We start from the raw sequence: 15627 nt of genomic DNA, 5'->3' as shown, positions 1-15627 counted from the left end.
TTCTCTCTTAAAAGGAATATATCTCCAACTGCCCTCTCTTCTCCAGCCTGAAACCCATCTTTAATACACTACAGCTTCAGTTGATTCTGAGTTCTGGTCAAGATGGAGGAGTGGGTGGTCACTGTGCCCACTTCCTCCCGTGGCAAATGGAAAACCCCAACTAAACGATAGAAACATCAACCTGGGTAACCGTCTGAGGACTAGCCAACACAGAAGTCTCTAAACTAGGAATATCAAGAAAAAGCCACGTCGAGCTGGGTAGGAGGGGTGGAGACTGGAAACAAGCTGGCCCTGCACCCACTTGGGGAGGTTCAGATACTCAGGGGGTTATCTCAGCTGTAAAGGTGCCCCCTAAAGAATGAGGGGTCCGCCCCACGCTGGGCACCCCAGCCTGGACCACCAGTGTAGAGAAGAAGAACCTGGCTGTGACAATCAGCAGGGATTCTGTCCATCTGGGCGAGCCAGAAGGTTGCTGGAATCCCAGACCTCCTTCTCTTAAAACCCCAGCACACCAACGGTCACTCCCGGGCACTCACCTTAGGCTCTGGAGGCGGAGGGACAGAGGCGCCAGGGGTGCCTGAGAAGCAGAGGGAGAAGCTGAGTTGCGTGGCTTTGGAGTGAGAGCTGGAGGGGGAGCCGCCATGGTGCCTGCACAGAGCCTTCCTCCCACACGCACGGCCAAACCTGATCTGTGTTAGCCCTGCGGAACTCCACCAGCTTCACCCTGAGTACTTACATACTACCCGAGACCCCGCCTCGCCCAAATTGCGCACGGCCCGAGGTTCTTTCGGCAACATCAAGCCTGGGCCCGCATTGCAGTCTTTCTTTAGAAACACGCAAGGAATTCTGTCAAACTCTGGGGGTGTTGGGAGAAACTCAGTCGTGTGGCTTCAGGGCGAGGGCTGGAGGGACACCCTCCATTGTCCTGGGGTTGAGCTCTGCCCCCACACAACCAAAGCTGCACTAGCCCGACAAGCTCCACCAGCTCCACCCTGAGGACTCCAGAGACACCGCCACACCACAACGGGGCGCAGGCAGGCGGCAGCTGGCGCTAGGGTCCCCTGAGGCTTTTTCAAGAAGATTTTATTTACTTATTTTTAGAGAGAGGGGAAGAGAGGGAGAAGGAGGGGGAGAGAAAAATGGATCTGCAAGAGAAACACCAATCAGTTGCTTCTTGTGAGTGCCCCAAACAGGGACTGACCCTGCAACTAAGGCATGTGCGCTAACCAGGAATAGAACTGGTGACCTTTCGCTTTGTGGGACGACACCCAACCAACTGGTTAGGGCTCTTGAGGCTTCTGATCCGTGGCCTCAGGCCCAGCACCGGTGCCAAATCTGAACCTGCATGAACCTGGTGAACATCACGCACCCCACACCGGTAACTCCCTGAGACCCTGCCTCAGCCAACTTGCATTTTGCCAGAGGCTCTTTCAGCAGCTGAGCCTTATGGGAAGCTGGCAGGTATCAACGTGCCTTCGGCTTTTGCTGACCTACCCCAGCTGCAATCCTGGTAGCAGCTGACCTCAGTTCACAGCGCGGCCCCTCCACCATGCATCTACCCAGCACAGGCAGCTACCAACTTCACATTGCTTTGTAGCTCCTAACGGGTAGCTACAGGCCAGTCACCGGCAGCACCCGACATTACCTGCACCGGGGACCCTCCCGAGAGGCCCAAGAACCAACACACCCGCCTGGTGGCTGGCTTCAGGCTCCAGCTGAGTGCCACCCAATTGGCCCCACAAATGGTAGACCAAATGGGAGGTTCTGGTAGGCATCTGATCCCACTGGGGCAAGTCACACTCTTGAGGTGTCCGCACAGAAATACAAAAGATTATAGGAAAGTGATACCAACAGTTATATGCTAACAAATTGAACAATCTAGAGGAAATGGATGAATTCCCAGAAATATGCAATCTTACAAGACTGAATCAGAAAGAAACAGAAACTCTGAACAGACCAATTACTAGCAACAAAATTGAATCAGTAACCAAAACACTGCCCCAAAACAAAAGTTCTGAACTGGGATGGCCTCTCAGGGGAATCTTACCAAATATCCACAGAAGAAGTAACGCCTCTCCTTCTCAAACTCTTCCAAAAAACTGAAGAGAAGGGAAGGCTCCCAAGCCCACTTTATGAGGCCACTATTATCCTGATCCCAAAAATATACAAACACATTACAAAATAACAGTCATAGGCCAATATCCCTGATGAAGATTGTTGCTAAAATCCTCAACAAAGCATTAGCAAAGCAAATACAGCAATTCATTAACAAGATCATACACCAAGATCAAATGGGTTTTGTTTCTGGGATGCAAGGTCGGTTCAGTATCCACAAGTTAATGAACTTGACACACCACATAAACAAAAGGAAGGATAAAAATCATATGATCCTATCAAGAGATGCAGAAAAGGCTTTTGATGAAATCTGGCTCCTCCCACTTAATGATAAAAACTCTCAGCGAAGTGGGGATAGAGCAAACATACCTCAACATAATAAAGACTATGTATGGCAAACCCACAGCTAGCATCACACTCGAAGGGAGAAAAGTAAAAGGGTTTCCCTTCAGACCAGGAGCAAGAAGGGTTGTCCACTTTCACCACTTTTATTCATCATACTATCGGAAGTCCTAGCCACGGCAGTCAGACAAAGGAAAACCAAAGCATCCAAACTGGAAAAAAGTAAAGCTGTCATTATTTGCAGAGGGCATGACACCCTAGAGATTTCACCAAAAAACTATTAGAATTGATAAATAAATTCAGTAAAGGAGCAGGATACAAAATTAATATATAGAAATTGAATATTCAGCATTTGTATACATGATAATTTATCAAAAAGAATTTTTTTAAAAATCCCACATATAATTGCATCAAAAATAAATTTAACACCCTTGTCAGTGTGGCTCAGTTTGTTGGAGTGTCGTCCCATAACTGAAAGGTTGGGGTTCGATTCTCAACCAGGGCACATATCAAGGTTGTGAGTTTGGTCCCCAGTCCCGGCACATATGATCCCCAGCCCAGGCATGTATGGGAGGCACCCAACGGATGCTTCTCCCTTGCATCCATGTTTTTCTCTCTTCCTTCCTCTATCTCTGAAGCACTGAGAAAATGTTTTCAGGTGAGGACTAAAAAAAATTCACCAAGGAGGTAAAAGACCTGTACTCAGAAACTTATAAGACATTGAAGAAAGAAACTGAGGAAGACACAAATAAATGGAAGCATCTACAATAACATGTTCATGAATAGGAGGAATTAATGTTGTTATAAAGTCTGTACCACTTAAAGCAATCTTTAGATTCAATGCAGTCCTTATCAAAATGCCAATGGCACTTTTCACAGAACTAGAACAAATAATCCCAAAATTTACATGGAACCCAAAAGACTCCAAATGGCCATGGCAATCTTGAGAAAGAAGAACAAAGTTGGAGGTATCATGCTATTTGATATCACACTATACTATAAGGATAGTAATCAAAACAGCATCACACTGGCAAAAAACAGATTCATCGATCAGTGAAACAGAATAGAGAGTCTAGAAATAAACTCACATCTATATGGTTAATTAATCTATGACAAAGGAGGCAAGAACGTACGATGGGATAAAGACAGTCTATTCAATAAATGGTATGGGGAAAATTAGACAGATACATGCAAAAAATAAAACTAGATCACCTTCTTATTCCATACACAAGAATAAACTCAAAATAGATCAAAGACTTTAATATAAGAGCCAAAACAATAAATCTCTTAGAAGAAAACATAGGCAGTAAAATCTCAGACATTTCTCTTACTAATATTTTTTTGATACTTCTTCTCAGGCAAGGGAAACAAAAGAATAAACAAACAGATGGGACTACATCAAACGAAAAAGCTTTTCACAGTAAAGGAAATTATCAATAAAACAAAAGACAACCTACTGAATGGGAGAAGACATTCTTCAATGATGCATCCAATAAAGAGTTCATGTCCAAAATGTATGAAGAACTCATATAACTCAACACACGGAAACACAATCCAATATAAAAGTGAGCAGAAGAGCTGAGCAGACACTTCTTCCAACAGGATAAACAGATGGCCAATAGACAAAAAAGATCCTGAATGTCACTAATTATCAGAGAAATGGAGATTAACCATAATGAGGTATCATCTCACACCTGTCGGAATGGCCACCATCAGTAAGTCAATGAACAAGTGTTGGCCAGCATGTGGGGAAAAGGGGTCCCTCGTGCAGTCTCGGTGGGTGTTCAGAGCGGTGGAGCGGCTACAGAAAACAGTGTGGATGGAGGTTCCTCCAAAAATTAAAAAGAGAACTCACCCCCTATGACTCAGCAATTCCACGTCCAGGTGTACGTCTGAAGAAATCCAGAACACTGATTTGAAAAGATTAATGCTCCCCTGTGTTCCCCACAGCATTACCTACAGTAGCCAAAATATGGAAGTAACCCAAGTGCCCCTCAAAAGGTGAGTGGATAAGGAAGATTTGGTACATGTATAGACTGGAATAGTACTTGGCTAAATAAATAAATAAACGGAAATCTTACCATTTGCAACAAGGACCAACCTAAAGGGTCTTATGCTAAGTGAAATAAGTCACACAGAGAAAGACAAATACCATATACTTGCACTTATACGTGGAATCTAAAGAACAAAATAAGTGAACCAACAAAACAGAAATAGCCCCAGAGATACAGGGAACAAACTGAGGGTTGCCAGATAGCAGAGGGGTTCGGGAGCTGGGTGAGAAGGTAAAGGGATGAAGGGGGACAAACTGGCGGTTACACAACAGTCACCAGGGTGAAAGTGCAGCACAGGGAATACAGTCAGTGATAATGCAGTAACTATGAACGGTGCCAGGTGGGTGCTAGAATTATCGAGGGAATCACGTCACAAAGTTTATAATTGTTTGCCCACTATCCTGCACATGTGAAACTACAATAAAATAATATTAAATGCCATCTGTAATTGAAAAAAAATTAAGAAGTTAATCCCCCCCCCAAAATAAAACAATAAAACAATGCTTCGAAATAGGAGTGCCCGACATCAGTTTCTTCAATGAATGGTGGCTGGTGTACGTCTGTGGACTCTGGTGCCTTCTTGGTGAAAAACAGTATCTAGGAAAGAAGTATGTACGTGGAGGATGTAATTTCTATTCACTTGAGAACGTAGATTTGTACACAATGAAACTGTGAAGAAAATTAAGAAACTATCATTGGGGACTCAAAGAGGATATTTTTAGTGCAGGAGCAAAGACAGATCTTCAAAGGAAGCACGTGAGCTCACAGCCACAGGACCCTCCCTGCATACCACTCTCGTTCAGAGAAAAGCATCTGAATATGTCCACAACCATGAATTTATTTTCTGGCGTTCACATTATGCATCTGGACATTACATTTACACGTGACTTTCATAGCTGGAGTCAAATCCATCTTTTTCCCTGTTATGCCATATAATTTATGTCTAAATAAATATTGATTTCTTCTCTGCGGAGGTCAGACCTGGATTCAAGCATATATTTAATTCTCATTGCTACAGAAGTAGTCAGTTATGTGTTTTGGATACTTCAGGTGTTGTGGTTATTATTTACATTATATACATGACACTCTGTAAGGTCCTGTCCTGTTTTATAATTAACGGACCACATGAGTCAGTCCAGGATTATGGTGTCTACCTATAGGTACAAAGACAGATGGCTCCACAGAGTCTCACTGATTCATTGTTCATGTGCATATACCTTTTCTCACCAAAGTACATTGCAATCATCCTGCTGGCAGAGGTATTTCCTAACAGCTCTTTTGCACCCGATACAGCCTTGAGTGGTGTTCAGCATATAGCAGACACTCAATAAATCCTTGTCACCTGCCGTCTAGGTTGAGAAGGGACAGCAATGGAGCTAGAGACGCTCAAGAAGGTCAACTGGCTGGTGCTCCCACGAAGGGGCTTTTTATAGATAGCTCTGGTGCACCAGCACCTGGATCTTGGGGGTTCTCAAAAGTTGACAGGTCTCAGGGACACTGCCTGGCCCACAGACTCACAAGAGACTGATGTAGACATCAGAATGCCAACTAATGCCAGTAAAAGACAATTCAGTAAGATAGAGCCCTCTTCAGCACTTGAAGAGCTCTCATTTCCCAACCAGGGCACCGTGATTCCCCGAGCCAGGATGCAGGGAGACTCGGTCACCAGGGACTGGGAGTCAGAGCACAGGAAGGCCAGCATCTCACCTAAGCCGGTGGGGTACGGAGGAAACACCTCCCTATGTCACAAGATGAACAAGCCCGGAGGTGCAAGGTCTACCTAATCTGGATATTCCTGGATGCCCAGTGCCAACCCTGGTCTTGACCTTGGCATTCATGAAGACCTCTTCTGTTGGCCCATTCTTTCTGCAGACTTAATAATGACATATGACTTGGGCTGAATGTTTGAGTTCCCTCAAAATTCATATGTTGAAACCCTAACCCCCAATGTCCTGATATTAGTAGGTGAGGCTTTTGGGAGGCAATTAGGTCATGAGGGTGGAGTCCCCCCAAATGGGATTAGTGTCCCTATAATAAGAGACACGAGATACCATGCTTTTTCTCTCTCTACCACGTGAGGATACAAGAAGACAGCCAACAGCAAAGGAGGAAGTGGGCCCTCACCAGGCACCGGATCTGCCAACACCCTGATCCTCAATTTCCCGCCCTCCAGGCCTGTGAGAGATAAATGTTTCTTTTTTAACCCACCCCGTGTGTGGTATTCTGTTATGGCAGCCCAAACGGACTAGGACAATAAATTGCACTTAGACTCCACTTGCTTACATCTGGGAGACTTACCATGACAGGATACTTATGTGTTGAATTTATTAGGAATATTCTTTGGTAGAATTTGTGGGTGCTTTTATGGCAGCAGCTTATGAAGAGATTAGAAATAGGCTAGGAAAAAGCTTTAGGATGCTGTTTTACTTTGAAATTATTAAGCGATGAAATCAAGCTATTGTTAGGATAAGGCAAAAAAAAAAAGCAAACGGGGTTCTTCTTTACTCATTAATTTATAGACTAGCACCAGGCAGGTTTTCCAGTGAAAACATTTAATAAAAAAAAATCAGTTTCATTTTTCTTATTTAAAAGCTAAAAGCCATCTGGAAAGCTTTTTAATTTTAAGACCTCGTGAAGGCAACAAAGAAAGTAAAATAGATGATACTTATACAAAAAGTAGCAGACAGTCACTTCTAATTTGAAAGCCAGTGATCTGAAATATGCACGCAGGTTTCTAAAACATGTTGCAAAGTAGAGAGAGGGCTGATGTAATCTGAGATCCTCCTAAGTGTTTTAGAATTCAGAGTCTTCCCAGGATAACTTCAAATTATCTTTCCTTCTGACTCTTTCCCAGTGGGTCTAAGAATTAAAAATTAAAAGATTCAATTGTGAGGCTATTTTAGAGTGTTTCTAGGTCTATGCATCCTAGGTCTGTGTATTCCAGTTCACTACATTTATTTTAATTACAAATCTTATGATAATAAATTAACCAAAGGGTATACTTGTACTCATTAAGAAACTCAGTGCCTAATGTAGAACATATGTATCATAGTCAATGTTAACGGAATTAATTCGAATTTTAACTTAGAGATTTGACCAATAGTTACTTAGAAATACCCCTCCTCTTTCGTCCAAACAGTACTTCTTGAGGTGTGCAAACTCTTTATAAAAACAAAACATGTCCCACTTCACGGAAAAGAAACCAAACCCCCATAACTTGGTTAAAAAATCTTGGGTTCTAATACATTTCTGTACTCCTTTCCCCCCCTTGGTTCGTTACTACATCCCAACACTAGAAAACAATCCACTATTTAGAGTTTAAACTTGAGACCCAGTTTGGATGTTAAACACTCTATTTCAGAACGAAATATTGGTCTGAGAGGTTGGCCACCCTCCTGGGATTAACTGAAGAAGTTTACTCCTCCAGACCACAGACTTGGTCTTTCATTAGAGAAATTCTCGATTATACCGTTTGTTCCCTGTTGGACCCCTGAGGGTTTGGTATGAACCCTGTAATTTGACGATCATCTGCTCTTACAATGCAGATGTTAATTGCACATAACACTAGGGACTTTAATATCAGAGCAAAGCCCAACGAGAGGGAACTGACCCACCATATTAGTATCATTTGTCTTCATGATGCAACTAAATAAGCACAATGGTCAAAATCAAATGATGCAGAGGCCCAACTGTCCTTAAGAATCAGAGAAATACACGAGGTGAGTTTCTTCATATCTCTAGAGCAAAAGATATGAAGTCCAAATTCCAGTGGCCCAGCAGGGGAAGGATGGCATCCAAAGGAAGGTGTGGGCAGTGTCAGCACGTGGGGAACACCACAGGGGTCACTGCCATTTCCGCCTCCCTTGAATGTCTTAGCAAATACAGCAAAGTTCTGCCTTGGTACACAGACAGGACTTGAAGTATCTGTTCTTTCATTCATTCATTCAACATTGCATATTGGTCTTGGGGCGAAATAAAAGAAAGATGAAGTTCTCGATCTAGCGATGCTTTCAGTTTGGTGGGGAAAACAGACACGTAAACAAGTAAACACATAAAACAGGTGGTAACCATTAACATAGATACGATGCGCTATGGGAAAACTGAGGCGAGAAATCAGTTGTTTTGACTGCGGGCCTCTGGGAAGGTATTTTCCAGACGATGACAGCTGCACTGGGCCTTCCAGGTGAGTAAAAAAGCCACCGTGTAAAAGCTTTTGAATTTTGTTCTTGGTTTATGACGATAGGAAATGAAGAGGTGAAATGGCTTTGCTTCTTCTAATCTGCAGTGGGCATCCTAAGTCCTCTCTAGGGGTGACAGGCTCCAGGGAGAGTTTTTGGCACCAGGACCGTTTTGCGGGAGGCAATTTTTCCACAGACCAGCGGGCAGCAGGGGGGAGCGGGGAGGATGGTTTCAGGATGATCCAAGCGCAGTACATTCAAGCTCACCTCCTGCTGTGCGGCCCGGTTCCTAACAGGCCAGGATCAGTACTGGTCAATGGCCTGGGGGTCTGGGACCCCTGCTGTACAGCACCTTTTCTGTGTCTGATTTTTGAAAGCCTAGAGTGCTCCACAGCACAAGATACAATGAGAGGTGGGAAAATTCCTTTGAAAAACAGTGTGTGACCCACATGAAACGTGCAACTCCATAGAGAGTTAAGAAGTGAATCCGAGCCCTGGCTGGAGTAGCTCAGTGGATTGAGCTCAGGCTGAGAACCAAAGCATCGCAGGTTCGATTCCCAGTCAGGGCACATGCCTGGGTTGCAGGCCATGGCCCCCAGCAACCGCACATTGATGTTTCTCTCTCTTTCTCCCTCCCTTCCCTCTCTAAAAATAAATAAATAAAATCTTTTTTTTAAAGAAGTCTTTCTTTAAAAAAAAGAAGTGAATCTGATTTGAATGAATCACACAGGCACCTCTACATGGTAAACACCTGCCACGTGCCCCAACCTTTTATGCCTTCAATGGCATTTTTCTCATGATCTCATTTAATTTTCTCAGCCACCCCAAGAAGGGCTAGTTCTGTTTTGATGAGGAAGAAGCCTGGACCTGCTAAACCTTTACCCAAAACTGGAATAAATGACCAGGTTTCCAGATTCCCCCCACCCCCCGCTACTGACCGAGCACTCATGGACGTGCCCCTTTGCAAGCCTGGGTCCAGTGATTTGGACTGCCAAACCCTTTTCAGAGAAGCAGGAGAGGCAGCCTTCATTTCTGGCCACGTAACCCAATAGGATGCCAGAATCTGTGTCCAGCAGCAATTCTGCACTTCAGGGGGAGTTCTCCTGGTAAACTAACTCCTTTCCAAAGGGCACGCCTCCTCAGTTCAGCCCTCCCACAGCTCTGTCACATGCTTTAAGGAGACAGAATTTACGTTCCTGTGTCTATGGTGTGAGGCACTTAGAAATGAAAGGGTTAGGAATGTCCAGCCTGCCTCAGCCTCGAGGTTTACGAAAAACTTCATTCTGTTCAGTTTATAAACTATGGAGCTTCCGGAGCCACGCTACTCCCTGGGTAGCCTGGATAAACGCTGAGGATGCTGGCTTGGAAGACACGCGTTTGGAATGCTTGGCTTTCATGGTTACATAGGAAGAATTACAGGTTCTTTTTTAAAAGGGGGAGTAGCAGGAAGGAAGAGCATCCGAGAGCAACACGATCTATATCACAACTTGCATCCAAGGCTCCTTAACTGCAGTGTCTCATCTTCTTCATCAAGGAAACAGAAACGGTGAGGGGATATTAGATCCTCCCCAGCGGGTCCCCACTCCAATAAATCAAGAATTACACAACGGTATTGATTGGAGAAACAGGGCTGTCGGAGGAAGGAGTGGGCAGAGGTCTCCACCTACTGTAGCTGCAGTAGCGCCTTGGGAAGGATCATACCTGCTGAGGTTGCTTGTCTTCAAACCAGCACGATGACCCCTCCCGCTCGTCTGCTCGTTCACTTCCTGTCTAGCGATTTCCCATATTAGTCTCTCGAGTGGCTCAAGACAGCCCTGCCAACAGTGCAAGGTTTTCTGTGGGATTCAAACATGGGTCGGCTGCTGTTATTCTAAGCAAGCACTGGAGAGCCATCGGCTCCAGAAATAAAGGGCTCTTTCATTGCCTCATCGCGGCGCGGGCTCTGGGAGTTATCAAGCTTTCATTTGGAAAGTCCCTGAGGATGCAAAATTCCCATTGGATAGTGAGACCCGGGAGAGCCTTAGGAAAATAAAAGAGGTCTATGGAGCCATTTTCTGGATCCTGTTGGTTGGATTCCTACATGGTACAGTAAAATAGAAGCCAGTGGAATTATGACACGGCATAGTCCGTGTCACCCACAGTGGAAAATATGAACATCAAAAAAATTTCCTATTCTAAACAATTTGCAGTTTAAAATATACTCTCTGAAGACTCTTCTAAATGTACAGGCCATGGCTGCTATTTATAGTGGCCACTGTGTACTTTACCAAGATTTTTTTTCCAACAAAGGAACTGTAGGAACTGTGATGTAGGGAGTTATTAAAATGGAAAATAAACCCGCCCGTGTTAACGTGGTCAGTTGGTGGTAATCTCAAAGACTACGCCAGGGCTCACTAGCTGGGAGGCAAGCCCGTACACATCATGACATATTTTAAAAGAAGTTCAGTTTCGAAAATGGATTCAGTCTACCTGGTGACTTTCACCGGGCTGACAAACCATTACAAACTTGTTTAAAAACTGCAAAAAGAAAAGTGATTTATAATGAGCAAATGAGGCTTCTACGTGTTTCCCAAGTTTTAAAAAACTCCTAAAAACTGTCCTCTCAAGGGTTTAAAAACTAAGCCATGGACTGTAGCTTCCATATCTAACAAGTTCATCCCATTTTTTACTTACAAATAGTTCCAAGTTATACTTTGCCACAATCCCAGAATAAACGAGAAAAATTCAGAAATGGAGGAATGTGAATTACTGGAGATTTCAATAAACGATAAACTGGGTTTTCCAGTTGCTGATGAATGTTGCTATCAGACAGCAAACTGGTGAAAAGAACTGAATTAATTCACAGAGTATGAACATTATTCCTCTTGAACCTCATTCACAGGAGAAGGAGAACCTGTTTACACAGCCAGTGGATCTTTTCAACACGGCTCATGTTTCATGTCCAGTGGTACTTTCTGGAAACATTGTTAAGGACCTCTGGAATAATGAAGATCAAGAACTTCCCTAGAAGACTTAAAGGCAAATGAGATGGATTTCCCCTGATGAAGAATTTGCATCTGACCAAATGACGGCTACAAATGCAGACCCCTTACACCTGGCTGGTAGTGAGAAAACCAAGGGGCAGGGTAGATATAGTCAACATACATATTTGATAGACTTCATTCCATTTTTATTTGATTTTGATGAGACTTCTTTGCTCACAGAGACTTTGTAATACTTCTCCAAGTTTCCCAGCTTTAGACAGCGGGGCTCCTTTGGTCCGGATGTTTAGAAAGGCAAGCTTCTTGTTCTCTCTAAAGCAGTAACCAAAAGCCTCTGAAATCTGTCTGGAAAAAGTCCAGCTGTCGTTAATATAACGAGAATGGTTTGCACAACATCTATGGAACCTGGCAGGCAAGGAGAGGGGACTGGAATGCACATGCATGAACAATGATGACATCACTGTACAGGTCAATGGGGTAGTAGACACTGTTGAATGAGCATGTGTACTGTGTGGCCGTTGCATGACTTAGCAAATGGTCATGAGTCTGCATCAGGTTTTACGTTAAGCTTGAATATTCCTCAGTGGAAACTACTGAAATGAGTCAGAAGGCCACAGCTATGGGTAACTGGTGATTGGCAGCTTCATCACGACAATGTGCCCACTCGTGCATCATGTCTCATGCAGAGTTTCTTGGTGAAACATCAAATCACCCAGGTGACTCGGCCCTCCCCCCCCACAGCCCAGATTTGGCGCCTTGAAACTTCTGGCTTTTCCCAAAACTAAAATCAGTCTTGAAAGGGAAGAGATTTCAGACCATCTATGAGATTCAGGAAAATACAACTGGGCAGCTGATGGTGATCGGGAGAACTGTGTGAGGTCCCAAAAGTGCTTACTTTGAGGGGGACTGAGGCATCCTTGTCCTATGTACAGTGTTCCTTGTATCTTGTACCTTCTTCAATAAATGTCTCTATTTTTTATATTGCATGGCTGGATACCTTCCAGACAGACCTTGTATATACACTTGTATCACCTACACAACATATATCATATGTATCATATACATTATCTAACCATCCATCCATCCAATCCATTGCTTTATAATCTACATGAAACCTGATGAGGAAGAACTGTTATGATGGCCATTTTCCTGGTGGGAAAAATGGGCTTAGAGAAGCTAAGTAGAGTAACCCTTTCTCACCCAGCCGGAATTCAAACCCAAGTCCACGTGACCCTGCTTTCTGGGAGGTGTCGTGCCTGTGTCCCCTCACCATCTGCCCCGTCCTCCCAGAAGACAGCAGCGGTAAAGGTAAAACACAAAATCCTCTTTAAGGAATCAAATCAGTTCATGTATCTTTCATATTTAGAGAGAAATATCCTTTGAATTGCTAAAATGAAACTGGTAAGGATGGAGAAATCCTACATAATAACTGACTGTCATAATTAAGCTGTGTTTGACAAAATCTTGCCAAGACCACAGATACCAAATAAAAGACTTCCAAAATTAATGGCAAATAGGGTTCTATTTGCAAAACCATCACAGTTTTTTCTCCCATCTTGACTCAAATGGCAAAGTTTTATTCCTAGGTCCTCATAATTAAATGTTTTCACTCTGCCTAACCACTCACATTTCTTTGCTTTTCATTTTATTCACTGTTAAGTAATCTGAACTAATCTCCTTTTATTTAGAAATATTATCCATAAGCTTTTTAAATTAAAAATATTCTACATGCAATAAACTACAGTATACACTAATTTCCCAAAAGCACTCTCTGTTTTCCTAATCAATAGCCACGGCAGATTTTTTTTTTTTTGGCACTTTTTTCTTTCTTTCTTTTATTGTTGTTCAAGCACAGTTGTTTCCACTTTCCTCCCACCACCCTTCCCTGCCTCACCCACCCCCACCTCCCATCCTCAATCCTACCCACTGTGGCCTTGTCCATGGGTCCTTTATACCTGCTCCTTGATGACCCTTCCTCCTCTTTCCCCCGTTACGCCCCCCCTCTGGTTACTGTCAGTTTGTTCTTCATTTCAGTGTCTCTGGTTCTATTTTGCTTATTTGTTTTGTGGATTAGGTTCCACTAATAGGAGTGATCATGTGATATTTGTCTTTCACCATCTGGCTTATTTCACTTAGCACAATCCTTTCTAGTTCCATCCACACTGTTGCAGAGGCTAAGAGCTCCTTTTTTCTTTCTGCTGCATAGTATTCCGTTGTGTAAATGTACCAGTTTTTTGGTCCACTCATTTACTGATGGGCACTTAGGTTGCTTTCAGCACTTGGCTTTTGTAAATTGTGCTGCTATGAACATTGGGCTGCATAGGACCTTTTGAACTGGTGTTTCAGGATTCTTAGGGTATAATCCCAGCAGTGGAATTACCAGGTCAATTTTTCTTTCTTTTTTTTTTTTACAGACAGCCCCATTCATTCAGGGGTCTGCTCCATACAGGCAGGCGCTGCCTCTGCTTAGCTGGGTGATCTTGAGCAGGTCAGCACTCCTACACTGAAGTCTCTTCATGCAAAATGAAGTTTTTAATATTCATTAAATCAGGGATTCTTGGCCCAGAGTTCACGGGTCCCCAGGAGGTCTGTGGGTGGCGGTCTGTGACGCCAGTGAAAGTAAGCGCCAAGTTTTGTGGGTGCGTGTGTGCATTTTTCTTAGAGGAGAGTCTATGGCTTTCATCAGAGACTCAAAGGAGTGTGTGGTCCAGAAACGAAAAAGTAACATTCCACCACAGAAGATTATCTGTGGGGTCATTGACAGCCTTAAGCTTCTATGAGTGATGATGTGACTAACCCCTGTGCTGATGGTGAATACGGTCTTATTGAGAAAAGCCCAGAAGAAAGCCAAGAACAGTTGTGCCAACAGCCTTCTTTGGCTTGCAGGGAAAAGCTTGATCTTTTCTGTTTATGTGTTTCTGTGAAATGGGAATAATGTGGGAGATTTTGGGGGAGCAAAGGAAACAATGAGTGCATCTACGCATGTGGGCAACTTTCCTGCGTGAGCATAAAGAACAGTTCAATGAAGCCCAATAGCTTCATATAGTCTGTGGCTGCAAACTGCTTTAAATGATATCCTTTCCCATTTTAGGGAGTTATTTGGCATTGTAGAGATGATGGAGCTTTAGCCAAGGTTTCATTTAACCAACGAAAAATTCCATTGATCAATTTATTATAGTGGAAAGGTTTTGTGATTTGAGATAAGCAGCCAGATTGCACTCCATATCTATATGAAGCTGGACATGTTACTTAACCTTTCAGACCTGCAGATTTTTCAGTGATAAAATAGGAATGATAACATCCATGTCTGCTATGGACTGAATGTCTGTGTCCCCCCAAAATTCATATGAAAACCTGACGCCCAATGTGATGGTGTTAGGAGGCTCGGCCTTCGGGAGATGATGAAGTCATGAGGGTGAAACCCTCGAGAATCAGATTAAGTGCCCTTATTAAAGAGACCCCAGAGAGCTCCGTTGCCTCTCGGCCATGTGAGGACACAGCGAAAAGACAGTCATCTATCAGCTAGTAAGTGGACCCTCACCAGACACTGAATCTGCCAGCACCTTGGACTTGGACTTCCAAGCCTCCAGAACTGTGAAAAGTAAAATTCTGTTGTTTATCAGCCACTCAATCTACGCTATCCTATTACAGCAGCCTGAATAGACCAGGATAAGGTCATAGGGTTGTTTTCACAATTAAATGATATAAGGTATGTAAAATGCATCACCTAGCCTGGTACTTGGTTGATGCTAAACAAATGATAGTTCCTTTCACCTTCTAACACTAGGCGAAAAATCTGTCTGATACTTTTTTCACTTAAGAACTACTTTTGCTGAACTGCATTCATCAGGTGAAATTCTGAGTTATGTTTATATATTTAAAATAAAAGACAGAGCATTGATGAATTAGAAATTAACCACATGGCTTACAATATGTGATTTTAAAGTCCTCAGATGC

At 43.4% G+C, this 15627-nt stretch overlaps 1 protein-coding gene and 1 long non-coding RNA gene across 8 annotated transcripts in view; one reads left to right on the top strand and one right to left on the bottom strand.

Annotated features, from left to right (window-relative positions):
• CALD1 (caldesmon 1) overlaps positions 1-15627 on the bottom strand; it is a 192555-nt gene that overhangs the window by 83289 nt on the left and 93639 nt on the right. For 4 of the 7 annotated variants that reach the window (XM_036010921.1, XM_036010925.1, XM_036010926.1 and 1 more), the window contains exon 1: positions 537-658. The exons of the other annotated variants lie outside the window; for them this stretch is intronic. In XM_036010921.1, the coding sequence (XP_035866814.1) occupies positions 537-643 (107 nt within the window). In that variant the 5' untranslated portion in view covers positions 644-658. Of the gene's footprint in view, positions 1-536; positions 659-15627 lie in introns of those variants that run through there. 7 annotated transcript variants of the gene reach the window in all.
• Positions 7980-10213, top strand: LOC118497188. Its single transcript, XR_004899724.1, has 2 exons — positions 7980-9170; positions 9390-10213. It is a non-coding gene; the product is annotated as an uncharacterized LOC118497188 (long non-coding RNA).

This window comes from Phyllostomus discolor, chromosome 10, assembly GCF_004126475.2.
Source record: "Phyllostomus discolor isolate MPI-MPIP mPhyDis1 chromosome 10, mPhyDis1.pri.v3, whole genome shotgun sequence".
NCBI lineage: Eukaryota > Metazoa > Chordata > Mammalia > Chiroptera > Phyllostomidae > Phyllostomus > Phyllostomus discolor.
This window is presented reverse-complemented; position numbering and strand designations above follow the sequence as displayed.